Source organism: Moschus berezovskii, chromosome 8 (assembly GCF_049115385.1).
Source record: "Moschus berezovskii isolate FMDL1 chromosome 8, NW_MosBer_1.0, whole genome shotgun sequence".
NCBI classification, from domain to species: Eukaryota; Metazoa; Chordata; class Mammalia; order Artiodactyla; family Moschidae; genus Moschus; species Moschus berezovskii.
Genome location: NC_142467.1, coordinates 71,375,691 through 71,391,082, shown reverse-complemented (window position 1 = coordinate 71,391,082; position 15,392 = coordinate 71,375,691). Strand labels below are relative to the sequence as shown.

Genomic DNA, 15,392 nt, shown 5'->3' with positions numbered 1-15,392 from the left:
TGACTACTGGAAAAACCATAGCCTTGACTAGATGGACCTTTGTTGTCAAAGTGTCTCTGCTTTTTAATATGCTATCTAGGTTGGTTATAACTTTCCTTCCAAGGAGTAAGCATCTTTTAATTTCATGGCTGCAGTCACCATCTGCAGTGATTTTGGAGCCCCCCCCCCCACAAATAAAGTCAGCCACTGTTTCCACTGTTTCCCCATGTATTTCCCATGAAGTGATGGGACCGGATGCCATGATCTTAGTTTTCTGAATGTTGAGCTTTAAGCCAACTTTTTCACTCTCCCCTTTCACTTTTATCAAGAGGCTTTTTAGTTCTTCACTTTCTGCCATAAGGGTGGTGTCATCTGCATATATTGATATTTCTCCCGGCAATCTTGATTCCAGCCTGTGCTTCTCCCAGCCGAGTGTTTCTCATGATGTACTCTGCATGTAAGTTAAATAAGCAGGGTGACAATATACAGCCTTGACGTACTCCTTTTCCTGTTTGGAACCAGTCTGTTGTTCCCTGTTCAGTTCTAACTGTTGCTTCCTGACCTGCATACAGATTTCTCAAAAGGCAGGTCAGGCGGTCTGGTATTCCATCTGTTGAAGAATTTTCCACAGTTTATTGTGATCCATACAGTCAAAAGCTTTGGCATAGTCAATAAAGCAGAAATAGATGTTTCCTGGAACTCTCTTGCTTTTTTGATGATCCAGCAGATGTTGGCAATTTGATCTCTGGTTCCTTTGCCTTTTCTAAATCCATCTTGAACTTCTGGAAATTCACAGTTCACGTATGGCTTGGAGAATTTTGAGCATGACTTTACTAGCATGTGAGATGAGTGAAATTGTGCAGTAGTTTGACCATTCTTTGGCATTGCCTTTCTTAGAGATTGGAATGAAAACTGACCTTTTCCAGTCCTGTGCCCACTGCTGACTTTTCCAAATTTGCTGACATATTGAGTGCAGCACTTTCACTGAATCATCTTTTAGGATTTGAAATAGTTCACCTGGAATTCCATCAGTTCCACAAGCTTTGCTCATAGTGCTGCTTCCTAAGGCCCACTTGACTTCACATTCCAGGATGTCTGGCTCTAGGTGAGTGATCACATCATTGTGATTATCTGGGTCATGAAGATCTTTTTTGTACAGTTCTCCTGTATATTCTTGCCACCTCTGCTTAATATGTTCTGCTTCTGTTAGGTCCATCCCATTTCTGTCCTTTATTGAGCCCATCTTTGCATGAAATGTTCCCTTGGCACGTGGTTATAGAGGTTGGTCCAGCTTCTGCTTGTACAAATATATCAAACATACTTGCTATCAAAAGTAAGAGAAGTTTAAGGATTTGACCTAAATTGGCAGAAGCTGTCTGAGGGAAAATTTTGTGAAATCTTTAATCAAGTAAGCTAGTTCTATAATTCTAGCCTAATGACTCAAACATACACTTAACCATAATCAAAGGTGTTTACTATTTTGCTGAAATAATGAGAACTGGAAGGGATTTGTATGCTCATTCACAGTTTAGAGAAATTATGGCTCAGCTATACTGTTGATAGTTAAGTGTTAGTTGTTCAGTCATGTCCCACTCTTTGGCCACTCTGTGGATTGTAGCCTGCCAGGCTCCTCTGTCAACGGGATTCCGCAGGCAAGAATAATAGAGTGGGTTGCCATTCCCTCTCCAGGGGATCTTTCAGACCCAAGGATCAAACCTGGGTCTCAAGCATTGCAGACGTACTCTTTACCATCTGAGCCACCAGGGAAGCTGGCCAAGCAAGCACAGGGAGCTGGGGGTGCTGGGAGCAGGTCGCGGGCGACAGGGCGGCAGCAACCCACGAAGAGAGGAAGGGGGGAGGCCATCACTGGGGGCAGACTGACCCGCCTCACCCGCGGCGAGGAGGGCCCACTACCCATGCTTGGTCCACTCGAGGCGCAGAGCATCGCCGCGGCGGCGTGGAGGAACGAGGGGGCGTCACCCGTCGCAGGCATCCCTCCCCGGCGGTCCGGGAGCGGGTCGGGGGACACCCGCCTGTCGCGTCGGGACCGGCCGATGCGCTCTCGCTTTCTCCCGCTCGGGCGGGCGGCGCCTGCACGCGGCCGGTCCACTACGGCTGGCCGGGACGCAACCCGCGCTCGGGCGAGCTGCCGGAGCTGGGCGCTGCGGGGCATGGCGTTCCCCCTCGCCCAGCACTAAACGACGTCGGCGGACAGGCATCGGCGTCGGGCAACGGAGCGGGGCCGCGGCGGCCCGGGAAGCAAACCGCACCGGGCGCGGCCCTGGTGGTCGGCGGACGGATTGACGGAGAAAGGGACCCACGGGGTGCAGCCAGGTAGGCCGGTGTCGCGAAGACGCGGCGGCGGCATAGAAGCGACTGTTGGGTGGGGCTGGGGACGTTCAAAACACGTCGCCACCGCGAGTCGGCCTCCCGGACACTCCGCGGGGTCTCACCGCCAGAGGCCTCCAACACAGGGGCGGTCCCGCGGCACCCAGGACGCCGACTGGCCTCGCCGGCCACCAGGGGAGCCCTTGCGGGTCTCTCGACCACCACCGCCAACACCCAAAGTCGCAGCCGGCGCGGGAGAATGCTCTCGGCTCGCGTACCTGCGCCCCCACGCTCCTCACGCGCAACCCGGCGTGCCCAGCGTTTCCCGCTCTTGAACAGAGGGCCCTCGGCCCGGGGGCGCCGGGGGACGACATCCAGGTGAGGCGTGGCCGCTTCGGTCCCAGACGGGGGAAGGGGACGTGGGCGGCACCCATGCGGGACAGGGCAAGGGCCAACAGCGACAGGGGGGGAGGCAAGCACTCACAGCCAGGGCCGTGGCTCAGGGGTACAGGCGCTGTCCAGGGAGCAAAGATAGAGACACCGCCGGACCACTAGGAAAACAAGCGCGGGGTCCCACCGCCACACACACGAGGGCGCTTCCGTGACGCTTGGTTCGCCGACCGGCTTCCGCCACCGCGGAGCTTCCCGCGACCCGGCTCCGCCGCCGGGGCCTTCTAACCTGCCGCCCCACCGCGTTCCACCGACGGCCCAGTCCACTCAAATCAGCCTTCCGTCCTCGGCAGATCCGCCTTCATCTAGTGCGACTCAAGACTCACGTCCTGGGAGAATGGCATTGAAGCATGTATATTATCATATGTGAAACGAATCACCAGTCCAGGTTCGACGCATGATACAGGATGCTCGGGTCTGGTGCACGAGGATGACCTTGAGGGAGGATATGGGGAGGAGGGAGGTGGGAGGGGGGTTCAAGAAGGGGAACACATGTACACCTGGGGCGGATTCATGTCAATGTATGGCAAAACCAACCAATATAATATTGTAAAGTAATTAGCCTCCAATTAAAAAAAAAAAAAAGACTCACGTCCTAGGGACAAGTTCTCCAGGGAGGAGGCCTAGCCCTTGCCCGCACACCAGCAGCGGCTTCGACTCCTGGGGAGGGCAGACTTGAGTGGCTCCTAACCGCCGCGGGTCTGGAGAGCAAGGACTCAGCGTCCCCGCCCTGGGCTGATTATGGGGTTCGCTGCCCGCACACAGCGCACACGCGGTCTCACTTGCCAACCGCCCCGTCGGCCCAGCTTGACACTCCCCCAACTGGTAGTGGGGAGGCGTGGGCCCCAGATACTGTTGACAGATCTCTTAATTTAGGAATCATTTCATGGCAAATAAATGGGGAAAAAATGGAAACAGTGACAGACTTTATTTTCTTGGGCTCCAAAATCACTGCAGATGGGGAATGCAGCTATGAAATTAAAAGACGCCTGCTCCTTGGAAGAAAAGCTATGACCAGTCTATTAAAAAGTAGAGAGGTTACTTTGCCTACAGAGGTCCATCTAGTCAAAGCTATGGTTTTTCCAGAAGTCATGTATGGATGCGGAGAAGGCAATGGCAACCCATTCCAGTATTCTTGCCTGGAAAATCCCATGGACGGAGGAGCTTGGTAGGCTGTAGCCCACGGGATCGCTAAGAGCTGGACATGACTGAGCGACTTCACTTTCACTTTTAACTTTCATGCATTGGAGAAGGAAATGGCAACCCACTCCAATGTTCTTACCTGGAGAATCCCAGGGATGGGGGAGCCTGGTGGGCTGCTATCTATGGGGTCGCACAGTCAGGCATGATTGTAGCAACCTAGCAGCAGCAGCATGCATGGATGTGACACTTGGACCATAAAGAAAGCTGCGCCCCGGAAGAATTAATGCTTTTGAACTGTGGTGTTGGAGAAGACTCTTGAGAGTTTCTTGGACTGCAAGGAGATCAAAGCAGTCAATCCTAAGGGAAATCAGTCCTGAATATTCATTGGATGATGAAGCTGAAGCTCCAATATTTTGGCCACCTGATGCAAAGAGCTGACTTGTTAGAGAAGACCCTGATCTGGGAAAGATTGAAGGCAGGAGGAGAAGGGGAGAGAGGATGAGATGGTTGGATGGCATCACCAACTCCATGGACATGAGTGAGCAAGTTCCAGGAGTTGGTGATGGACAGGGAAGCCTGGTGTGCTGTAGTCCATGGGGGTCGCAAAGAGTCAGACACAACTGAGTGACTCACGTGACTAACTGAATAGGCATTTCCATATTATTTCTTAACAGAGTATCCATCTCTGTTATCCAAAGGTCTAAAATATAAGGGTAACATATAAATCAATTTAGGTTAAAATTTATTTTGTAAAGTATAACAGAAACCATTCAAAGGTCTAAAAAGAGATTACATACCTTCCAAATCCTCAGTAAACAAACTAAAGAAAAAAAGGAAAAAGCAAATAGAGAAGTCCATGTAACCAAATTACTCTGAGTAAATGGGAAAAGTCTACCTCCAAAAGAAAACAGCATAGAGCTAAAAGTAATTGCTATTTCATAATAACAGAATGGTTGAGAAGGCTGAACATCAGGTTAGATGGAAAAACTGATATTTCCCTGTGTCATGTTTTATGTTTGTGCTTGATTTTTCCCCAGCATTTTGTTTTGAAAAGTTACAAAGTTATACAAAAATTGAAACTGTATGATGAACATCTGTATACCCTTCACCTGTATTCACTAAACACACATAGAAAATGAAAGTATGAGTCGTTCAGTTGTGTCTGACTATTTGTGACCCCATGGACTATAACCCTTCAGTCCAAGGAATTCTCCAGGGAAGAATACTGGAGTGGACAGCCATTCCCTTCTCCAGAGAATCTTCCCCACCTAAGGATCTAACCCAGGTCTCCAGCATTGCAGGCAGATTCTTTACCATTTGAGCCACCAGGGAAGCCCCAAACACACATAATATGCACATATATTTTTGAAATGTATATATCTGAATTTTAAAAATTAAAACCATTATTCTAAAAAATTGAGTTTGCAGTTATAGGTTGAAATAAGTTTGAAATTCCATGCAATTTGAGTCTCAGTTCAGTTCAGTTCAGTCGCTCAGTCATGTCCAACTCTGAGACCCCATGGACTGCTAGCAAACCAGGCCTCCCTATCCATCGCCAACTTCCGTAGTGTACCCAAACTCACATCCATTGAGTTGGTGATGCCATCCAGCCATCTCATCCTCTGTTGTCCCCTTCTCCTGCCTTCAATTTATCCCAGCATCAGGGTCGTCTCCAAGGAGTCAGTCAGGTGGCCAAAGTATTGGAGTTTCAGCTTTAGCATCAGCTCTTCCAATGAATATTCAGGACTGATTTCCTTTAGGATGGACTGGTTGGATCTCCTTGAGGTCCAAGGGACTCTTAAGAGTCTTCTCCAACACCACAGTTCAAAAGCATCAGTTCTTTGGTGTTCAGCTTTCTTTATAGTCCAACTCTCACATCCATACATGACTACCGGAAAAACCATAGCTTTGACTAGACGGACCTTTGTTGGCAGAGTAATGTCTCTGCTTTTTAATATGCTGTCTATGTTGGTCATAGCTTTTCTTCCAAGGAGCAAGAGTCTTTTAATTTCATGGCTGCAGTCACCATCTGCAGTGATTTTGGAGCCCAAAAAATAAAGTCTGTTACTATTTCCATTGTCTCCCCATCTATTTGCCGTGAAGTGATGGGATCAGATGCCATGATCTTATTTTTCTGAATGCTGAGCCTCAAGCCAAATGGTTATAATAAACAACTTTTCAGCTGGGCAGTCTAGCAACATAAAAAATATATTTAATGCATTCAGTTCAGTTCAGTTCAGTTGCTCAGTCGTGTCCGACTCTTTGCGACCCGATGAATCACAGCACGCCAGGCCTCCCTGTCCATCACCAACTCCCGGAGTTCACTCAAACTCATGTCCATCAAGTCGGTCGGTGATGCCATCCAGCCATCTCATTCTCTGTCGTCCCCTTCTCCTCCCACCCACAATCCCTCCCAGCCTTAGAGTCTTTTCCAGTGAGTCAACTCGTCGCATGAGGTAGCCAAAGTATTGGAGTTTCTTTATCTATCTTGAAAATGCAAATTATAGCAAGTATATTGTATAATCATATTTTGCTTAAATGATTACTCTGATTACAGAAAAAAATCAGTAACACTAACTTCCTCACTTTTATCTGGCAGTTTAATTCCTGGAAAATATTTTATTTAATTGTATTCTAGACAATTACAAGAAACAAAATTTTCACTCATATATTGTCACTTCTTTTTCAACTTAGATTAAATTGGCTAATTATACAGTAAGTGCATATTACTAAGTGTCCAGTATTATTAACAGGTGTCCATTTTTAGGTAGGTAATAGATGAGATTATGAAGAAGAAAAGTATATATTCTCCATAGTGCTTATTATTGTTTTATACTCCCTAAGGAAGAAAGCCTTCCTCAGTGATCAATGCAAAGAAATAGAGGAAAACAACAGAATAGGAAAAACAAGAGACCTCTTCAAGAAAATTAGAGATTCCAAGGGAACTTTTCATGCAAAGATGGGCTCGATAAAGGACAGAAATGGTATGGACCTAACAGAAGCAGAAGATATTAAGAAGAGGTGGCAGGAATACACAGAAGAACTGTACAAAAAAGATCTTCACGACCAAGATAGTCACGATAATGTGATCACTGACCTAGAGCCAGACATCTTGGAATGTGAAGTCAAGTGGGCCTTAGAAAGCATCACTACGAACAAAGCTAGTGGTGGTGATGGAATTCCAGTTGAGCTATTTCAAGTCTTGAAAGATGATGCTGTGGAAGTGCTGCACTCAATATGCCAGCAGATTTGGAAAACTCAGCAGTGGCCACAGGACTGGAAGAGGTCAGTCTTCATTCCAATCCCAAAGAAAGGCAATGCCAAAGAATGCTCAAACTACCGCACAATTGCACTCATCTCACACGCTAGTAAAGTCATGCTCAAAATTCTCCAAGCCAGGCTTCAGCAGTATGTAAACCGTGAACTCCCAGATGTTCAAGCAGGTTTTAGAAAAGGCAGAGGCACCAGAGATCAAATTGCCAACATCCGCTGGATCATGGAGAAAGCAAGAGAGTTTCAGAAAAACATCTATTTCTGCTTCATTGACTATGCCAAAGCCTTTGACTGTGTGGATCACAATAAACTGTGGAACATTCTGAAAGAGATGGGAATCCCAGACCACCTGACCTGCCTCTTGAGAAACCTGTATGCAGGTCAGGAAGCAACAGTTAGAACCGGTCATGGAACAACAGACTGGTTCCAAATAGGAAAAGGAGTGCGTCAAGGTTGTATATTGTCACCTTGCTTATTTAACTTATATGCAGAGTACATCATGAGGAACGCTGGGCTGGAAGAAGCACAAGCTGGAATCAAGATTGCTGGGAGAAATATCAATAACCTCAGATATGCAGATGACACTACCCTTATGGCAGAAAGTGAAGAGGAACTCAAAAGCCTCTTGATGAAAGTGAAAGAGGAGAGTGAAAAGGTTGGCTTGAAGCTCAACATTCAGAAAACAAAGATCATGGCATCTGGTCCCATCACTTCATGGGAAATAGATGGAAAAACAGTGGAAACAGTGTCAGACTTTGTTTTTTTGGGCTCCAAAATCACTGCAGATGCTGATTGCAGCCATGAAATTAAAAGACGCTTGCTCCTTGGAAGGAAAGTTATGACCAACCTTGATAGTATATTAAAAAGCAGAGACATTACTTTGCCGACCAAGGTCCGTCTAGTCAAGGCAATGGTTTTTCCCGTGGTCATGTATGGATGTGAGAGTTGGACTGTGAAGAAAGCTGATCGCCGAAGAATCGATGCTTTTGAACTGTGGTGTTGGAGAAGACTCTTGAGAGTCCCTTATACTGCAAGGAGATCCAACCAGTCCATTCTAAAGGAGATCAATCCTGGATGTTCATTGGAGGGACTGATGCTAAAGCTGAAACTGCAGTACTTTGGCCACCTCATGCGATGAGTTGACTCACTGGAAAAGACTCTGATGCTGGGAAAGGTTGGGGGCGGGAGGAGAAGGGGACGACGGAGAATGAGATGGCTGGATGGCATCACCGACTCTGTGGACATGAGTTTGAGTGTACTCCGGGAGTTGGTGATGGACAGGGAGGCCTGGCGTGCTGTGATTCATGGGGTCGCGGAGAGTCAGACACGACTGAGCGACTGAACTGAACTGAACTGAAGGAAGAAGAGGGCACAATATAAACCATAGAATAAATAGCAGAATATGTTATATAGAGGTGGGTAAGTGTTAGCCACTGACTAGTGTCTGACTCTTTGCAACCCAATGGACTGTAGCCTGCCATACTCCTCTGTCTGTGGAATTTTCCAGGCAAGATTACTAGAGTAGGTTGCCATTCCTTTTTCCAGGAGATCTTCCCAACCCAGGGATTGAACCTGGGTTTCCTGCATTGCAGACAGATTCTTTACCCTCTGAACTACTAGAGAAGTCCATAGACCTGGGTAGTTTGCTTTAATTTACTGAGCTTTGGTGGTGGGTGGGTGGAGGGGGGCGTGTTAGATCATTTTACTTTCTTCTTAGTGAATGTTCATATGTGTAATGAGTCTGCAGAAGAGGCTAGAAAGTTGTATGTTAAATTCTAGACTTTTAAAGCTAAGACAAAAAAATAGGATGTTTGTAAAAATGTTAATATGGTGAGAATATGTACACATGTTAAAAATTAGTTAAAACTAAATGCTAGATGGGTAAGATAAAATGATAAATTTCAAATATTATAAAATGAGTATTTTTATAAAGGTTTTAAATTTCAGTCCTGAAAGTTGTGCATTCCCACACAAGTGTGTATTCAAAACCTCTCTATGAGAAATGCTGCTCTATCTAATCAATGTTTCTGACCCATAGACATGAATGTATGTTCTCTAGAAAGCTAGGTCCATGAGCCCTACAGGCAACAAAGATGTCACAAAGCAGATAGAACTTGGTAAAGGATTTTTTTTAAAATTTCTTTGTTAGCTGTCACTTCATGAGTTAAAAATGGTTATAGAACTTCTCTAGTAATATATCTTTAACAAAAAATCCTCTATATAAATGTAATTTTCTTTGATATTGATATATAACTTAATTATAATTATAAATTTTCAATTATCTTAAAATGTAATATTTTTAAGTGATTATTCATGCTTAATTAACTAATTTTCTTTTTCTCTATATAGTGGAATTGTCAAATAACTGCTAAAGAAAAAAGCTTGTACACTTGATTACATCATATGCAAATATAATAAAGGTTGATTTCTGGGTAATTTCCAATAAAAGTCTAGTTTTAAGCCACTCATTTCTACTTCCAGTTCTCATTATTTGGCTGTTTATGATAAAAAACTGAATTTAACCTGAATTTTTCAAAAAACTCATATGCTTATATTTATACCAATTAATTTCAAGTAGCAAGTCAGATTTTACTTTCTAAGAATTTCTTTGATTTTCTAATATACTGCTACCAATCTCTTGGGTTAATAAGAAATGTTATGGAACCTCTTCCTCAGCAATGTATTATTTAAAAAAATTACTTTTATTTTCTAATTAGATGAGAAATACCTAAGCTTTAACTACGTTTGGTTTAAGACATGTATTGTTCACATGAGCAAAAGTTTCTTCCCCCCATTAACAAATTCTGCATTCTATGTGCCAAGAACCTAAGCTTGACTTAACAAACTTAAATTATAAAGTACAAAATTTAGGAAAAATTTTATACTTTAAAAGATGAATGTTGATTATGTATCCTGATGTAGAGCTACCTTATGTGTCTGTCAGGATGTTTTTGACTTATTTTTCATAATCCTCACTAAACATATTAGTCAAATTAGTAAGTGTGGGTATAAAGAAAAATGAGTACTTAACATAGAAGTTAATATCTCAAGATACTAATTTTCTTATCAAGTGTCTTCAGAAGTTTCATAAATTGAATATTATTTTAAAACTATTAACCTTATTAAGGTGTAGACTGAAATTGAACAGTGCAGTAAAATATTGAAAATTTGAGAATTTGAGAACTGACATGGTAGATGCTGTTGTTCTGATATTTTTTTACTTGTTAAACATCTTCTATTGATTGAATAACAGTATCCAGACACTTTGTAGTTATTATCGGAATTTTCTTTCCTATATTTCATGATTTGAGAATTATTGACAGTCTCTCTCTCTTTTTTTTTTTTTCTCTCAAGCATGGTACAGATCTGGTGCTGCTTGTAGAAAGAGAAAAACATCTCCCAAAATGCCTCAAAAATTCTTATTTAAATATTGCATGGGAAAAAAACATGGCAGAAAGTAATTTCATTTCACATGTATAAATAAATCATTGTGCATAAATTGTATCATTTCTACTAATATCATTATTATTTCTACTAATAATCATTAAGAATGTCCAGTAGGCAAAACAAATGTTGAGGAAGGGGGAACCACTGAAAATGACTTTTGCATTTTATTTTCTAATCAAGTTTTTCTGTTACACATATGATATAAAAAAAGTTAATTTCAAAGTGACAAAAAATCCACAGAGGTATTGATTTGTAGACCTTCAACTAAAATAATTTTTTGTAAATATCATAAACACTATGATTATGTGGACTGTAAAGAATAATTAGTATTGCCAATATGTTCAAGAATATATAATTCTGGAACCCCATATTTCTTTCTTTATTTTTTTAGTTTTCTGAATGTTGAGCTTTTTTTTTTTTATTGGAGGCTAATTATTTTACAATATTATATTGGTTGGTTTTGCCATACATTGACATGAATCCGCCCCGAGTGTATATGAGTTCCCCTTTCCGAACCCCCCTACCACCTCCCTCCTCCCCTTATCCTCCCTCTGGGTCATCCCCGCACACCAGCACCGAGCATCCTGTATCATGCATTTACCCTGAACTGGCGATTCGTTTCACATATGATAATACACATGTTTCAATGCCATTCTCCCAAATCATCCCACCCTCACCCTCTCCCACAGAGTCCCAAAGACTGTTCTATACATCTGTGTCTCTTTTGCTGTCTGGTATACAGGGTTATAATTTCCATCTTTCTAAATTCCATATATATGGGTTAGTATACTGTATTGGTGTTTTTCTTTCTGGCTTACTTCACTCTGTATAATAGGCTCCAGTTTCATCCACCTCATTAGAAGTGATTCAAATGCATTCTTTTTAATGGCTGAGTAATACTGCATTGGGAGAAGGCAATGGCAAGCCACTCCAGTACTCTTGCCTGGAAAATCCCATGGATGGAGGCCTGGTGGGCTGCGGTCCATGGGGTCGCTGAGGGTCGGACACGACTGAGCGACTTCACTTTCACTTTTTGCTTTCACACATTGGAGAGGGAAATGGCAACCCACTCCAGTGTTCTTGCCTAGAGAATCCCAGGGACAGGGCAGCCTGGTGGGCTGCCGTCTATGGGGTCACGCAGAGTCGGACACGACTGAAGTGACTTAGCAGCAGCAGCAATACTCCATTGTGTATATGTACCAAAGCTTTCTTATCCATTCGTCTGCAGATGGACATCTAGGTTGTTTCCATGTCCTCGTTATTATAAACAGTGCTGCGATGAACATTGCAGTACATGTGTCTCTTTCAATTCTGGTTTCCTCGGTGTGTATGCCCAGGAGTGCGATTGCTGGATCATATGGCAGTTCTATTTCCAGTTTTTTCAGGAATCTCCACACTGTTCTCCATAGTGGCTGTACTAGTTTGCATTCCCACCAACAGTGTAAGAGGGTTCCTTTCTCTCCACACCCTCTCCAGCATTTATTGCATGTAGACTTTTGGATAGCAGGCATTCTTACTGGTGTGTAATGGTATCTCATTGTGGTTTTGATTTGCATTTCTCTGATTATGAGTGACGTCGAACATTTTTTCATGTGTTTGTTAGCCATCTGTATGTCTTCTTTGGAGAAATGTCTGTTTAGTTCTTTGGCCCATTTTTTGATTGGGTCATTTATTTTTCTGGAATTGAGCTGCAGGAGCTCCTTGTATATTTTGGAGATTAATTCTTTGTTGTTTCATTTGCTATTATTTTCTCCCATTCTGAAGGCTGTCTTTTCACCTTGCTTATAGTTTCCTTTGCTATGCAGAAACTTTTAATTTTAATTAGGTCCCATTTGTTTAATTTTGCTTTTATTTCCAATATTCTGGGAGGTGGGTCATGGAGGATCCCATATTTCTTTAAATATTCATATACACATAGTGATTTATTTAAATTTTAAAAAGAAAAATTATTAATGAATACATTTGTTTCATGTTAGGCTCACATTCAGACACCCTCAGTGTGCGTGCATGCTAAGTTTTTTCAGTCGTGTCCTACTCTCTATGGACTCTAACCCTCCAGGCTCCTTTGTTATGGGGATTCTCCAGGCACGAATTCTGGAGTGGGTTGTCATGCCCTCCTCCAGCAGATCTCCCCCACCCAGGGATCAAACCCGTGTCTCTTATGTCTTCGACATTGAGAGGCGAGTTCTTTACCACTGGTGCTACCTGGGAAGCTCAGACACTATCAGATCAGGTTTAATTTATATTTTGTAGGCAAATTTAATTTTATTAATTTATTTAATTTTATAAAATTAAATAAATTTAATTTTAATGTTTTATAATTTTTGTGAGCTTCCCTTGTGGCCCAGCTGGTAAATAACCCACCTGCAATGCAGGAAACCTGGGTTTGATCCTTGGGTTGGGAAGATCCCCTGGAGAAGGGAAAGGCTACCCACTCCAGTATTTTGGCCTAGAAAATTCCATGGACTGTATAGTCCATGGGATTGCAAAGAGTCAGACACGACTGAGCAACTTTCACTTTCACTGTACTTTCTGTGGAGAATACATATTAATGTTGATATTTAAATTATTATGATTTTGAAGTTATGAAAACATCTCCACATTTATTTTTTACTTATAGAAACACTTTGTCAGAGCAAATAAAATGACATTCATTCCTTTGGGCTTCCCTGATGGCTCAGGTGGTAAAAAATACACCCACAATGCAGGAGACCTTGGTTCATTCCTTTACTCAACAGTTATTTGGATGAATGTTCATATACAATATGTTTTCAAGTTTCTAGCATTTATTAAAATTTATATACCAAGGAATAATACACTACATCTAACTCCAAGGTAGTTTATACTGAGATTGTGCATAAAATTGTACATGTTCAGACAATATAGGCAAGATAAGGTAAATGCCCAAGGAGGTGTGGGAAGCACATCTTAGCTTCACTGAAATGTGAAATCCCAAACAGATCCACGGTGGTTTAATGGAAGTCAAATTAAAAAATTTTTTTTGTTTGTTTTTTTAGTTTCTCAGAGGGCTTCCTTCTGAAAAGGAGCAGAGAATGAATCTTCAAGAATTATGAAAACAGGAGATTTTAAAATAGTAGTTATAATAATCAAATGACTTCCCCAGTGGCTCAAGGGTAAAGAATCCACCTGCAGTGCAGAAGCCAGGGTTTGATCTCTGGATCTGGAAGATCCCCTGGAGGATGGCATGGTGACTCACTTCAGTATTCTTGCCTGGAGAACCCCATGGATAGAGGATCCTGAGGGGCTTCACTCCATAGCATCTCAAAGAGTTGGACTCGCATGAATGCACACACATAATAATAAAAATCTCTAATTAAAATATAATTTTAGCATTCTTTACCAAGAACTGCTCACCAACTATCATGTAAGAATTTCTCATTGCTTGCCTCTTTGGCTTTTTGCTCTAATATGTTTTTGTTTGCTACATTTCCTCCAGAAAGACCATTGTAGACAGAGGAGATGGATGCCTACAATCAAACCACGGTGACTCATTTTATCCTTATAGGTCTTTCTGATCTCCCCGAGGTGCGCTACCCTCTCTTTGTGGTCTTTGTCATCATCTATCAGGTCACTGTTGGGGGAAATGGGGCCATTCTCTTGGCCATTGGAACTGAGAAAAAACTGCACACACCCATGTATTACTTTTTGGCAAACCTGTCCCTCTTAGACATATTCTGCCCTTCAGTTACTGTCCCCAAGATGCTGGAGAACCTCTTGACTGAGAAGCACAGCATTTCCTACATTGGGTGCGCTTTGCAGCTTTATTTTCTGGTGGCGTTTGTGGGAACTGAAGTCTTCCTTCTCTCTGTCATGGCTTATGACAGGTATGTGGCCATCTGTTTCCCTCTTCGATACACCCTCATCATTACCAAGGTTCGCTGTGTTCAGCTGACTGCTGGGACCTGGGTAGCAGGATTTCTCAACTCCCTCCTTCATACAGTATCTATGTTCCGCCTTTCTTTCTGCAAGTCCAACCAAGTTAACCAGTACTACTGTGATATCCCACCACTGCTTGTCCTCTCATGCTCATCCACTTATGTGGCAGAAATGCTTATTTTAGTGGAAGGAGGTATCTTGGGGATCAGCTCCTTTCTGGTTACTTTTATCTCATACTTCTACATTGTATCTACCATCCTAAAGATTCAGTCCACAGGTGGTAAGCATAAAGCCTTTTCCACATGTGCTTCCCACCTTCTGGTGGTTTGTTTATTTGGTGGCACGACAGTATTTACCTATGTACGCCCCTATTCCAGTCAACACTTCCCAGCAAGAGATAGACTCATCTCCATGTTATATGGAATTATTACTCCAATGTTAAACCCTGTGATCTACAGCTTGAGAAATACAGAAGTGAAAGGAGCACTCAGAAGGGTCTTATGTCATAGAGTATAATATTAAAAGCAAATAACTCAAAGCTCAATTTATGATGATTTCATAGAAATAATTCATGAATAATTTTCAATTAACATAAGTGTATATGGAATGCAAACTTGTCTACACATAGAAATTTTTATACCCACATACATATTACATTAGTTATGTCTTTCTATATATCACTATCTTCATGAACTAGAAACGTTAATTTTATCATCCAAAAATTGATATTTTCTGAAAGGAAGCAGAGAACTGGTAACAATTAAACACATGTAACAGAGACATTACTTTGCCAACCAAAGTCCGTCTAGTCAAGGCAATGGTTTTTCCCGTGGTCATGTATGGATGTGAGAGTTGGACTGTAAAGAAAGCTGATC

At 42.6% G+C, this 15,392-nt stretch overlaps 1 protein-coding gene across 1 annotated transcript; it reads left to right on the top strand.

Moving 5' to 3' along the window:
• The first annotated feature begins 14,100 nt into the window (after positions 1 to 14,100).
• Positions 14,101 to 15,033, top strand: LOC129559566 (olfactory receptor 5V1-like). Its single transcript, XM_055431470.2, has one exon. It carries the CDS (start codon positions 14,101 to 14,103, stop codon positions 15,031 to 15,033), a length of 933 nt encoding a protein of 310 aa, XP_055287445.2.
• The last annotated feature ends 359 nt before the right edge of the window (positions 15,034 to 15,392 follow it).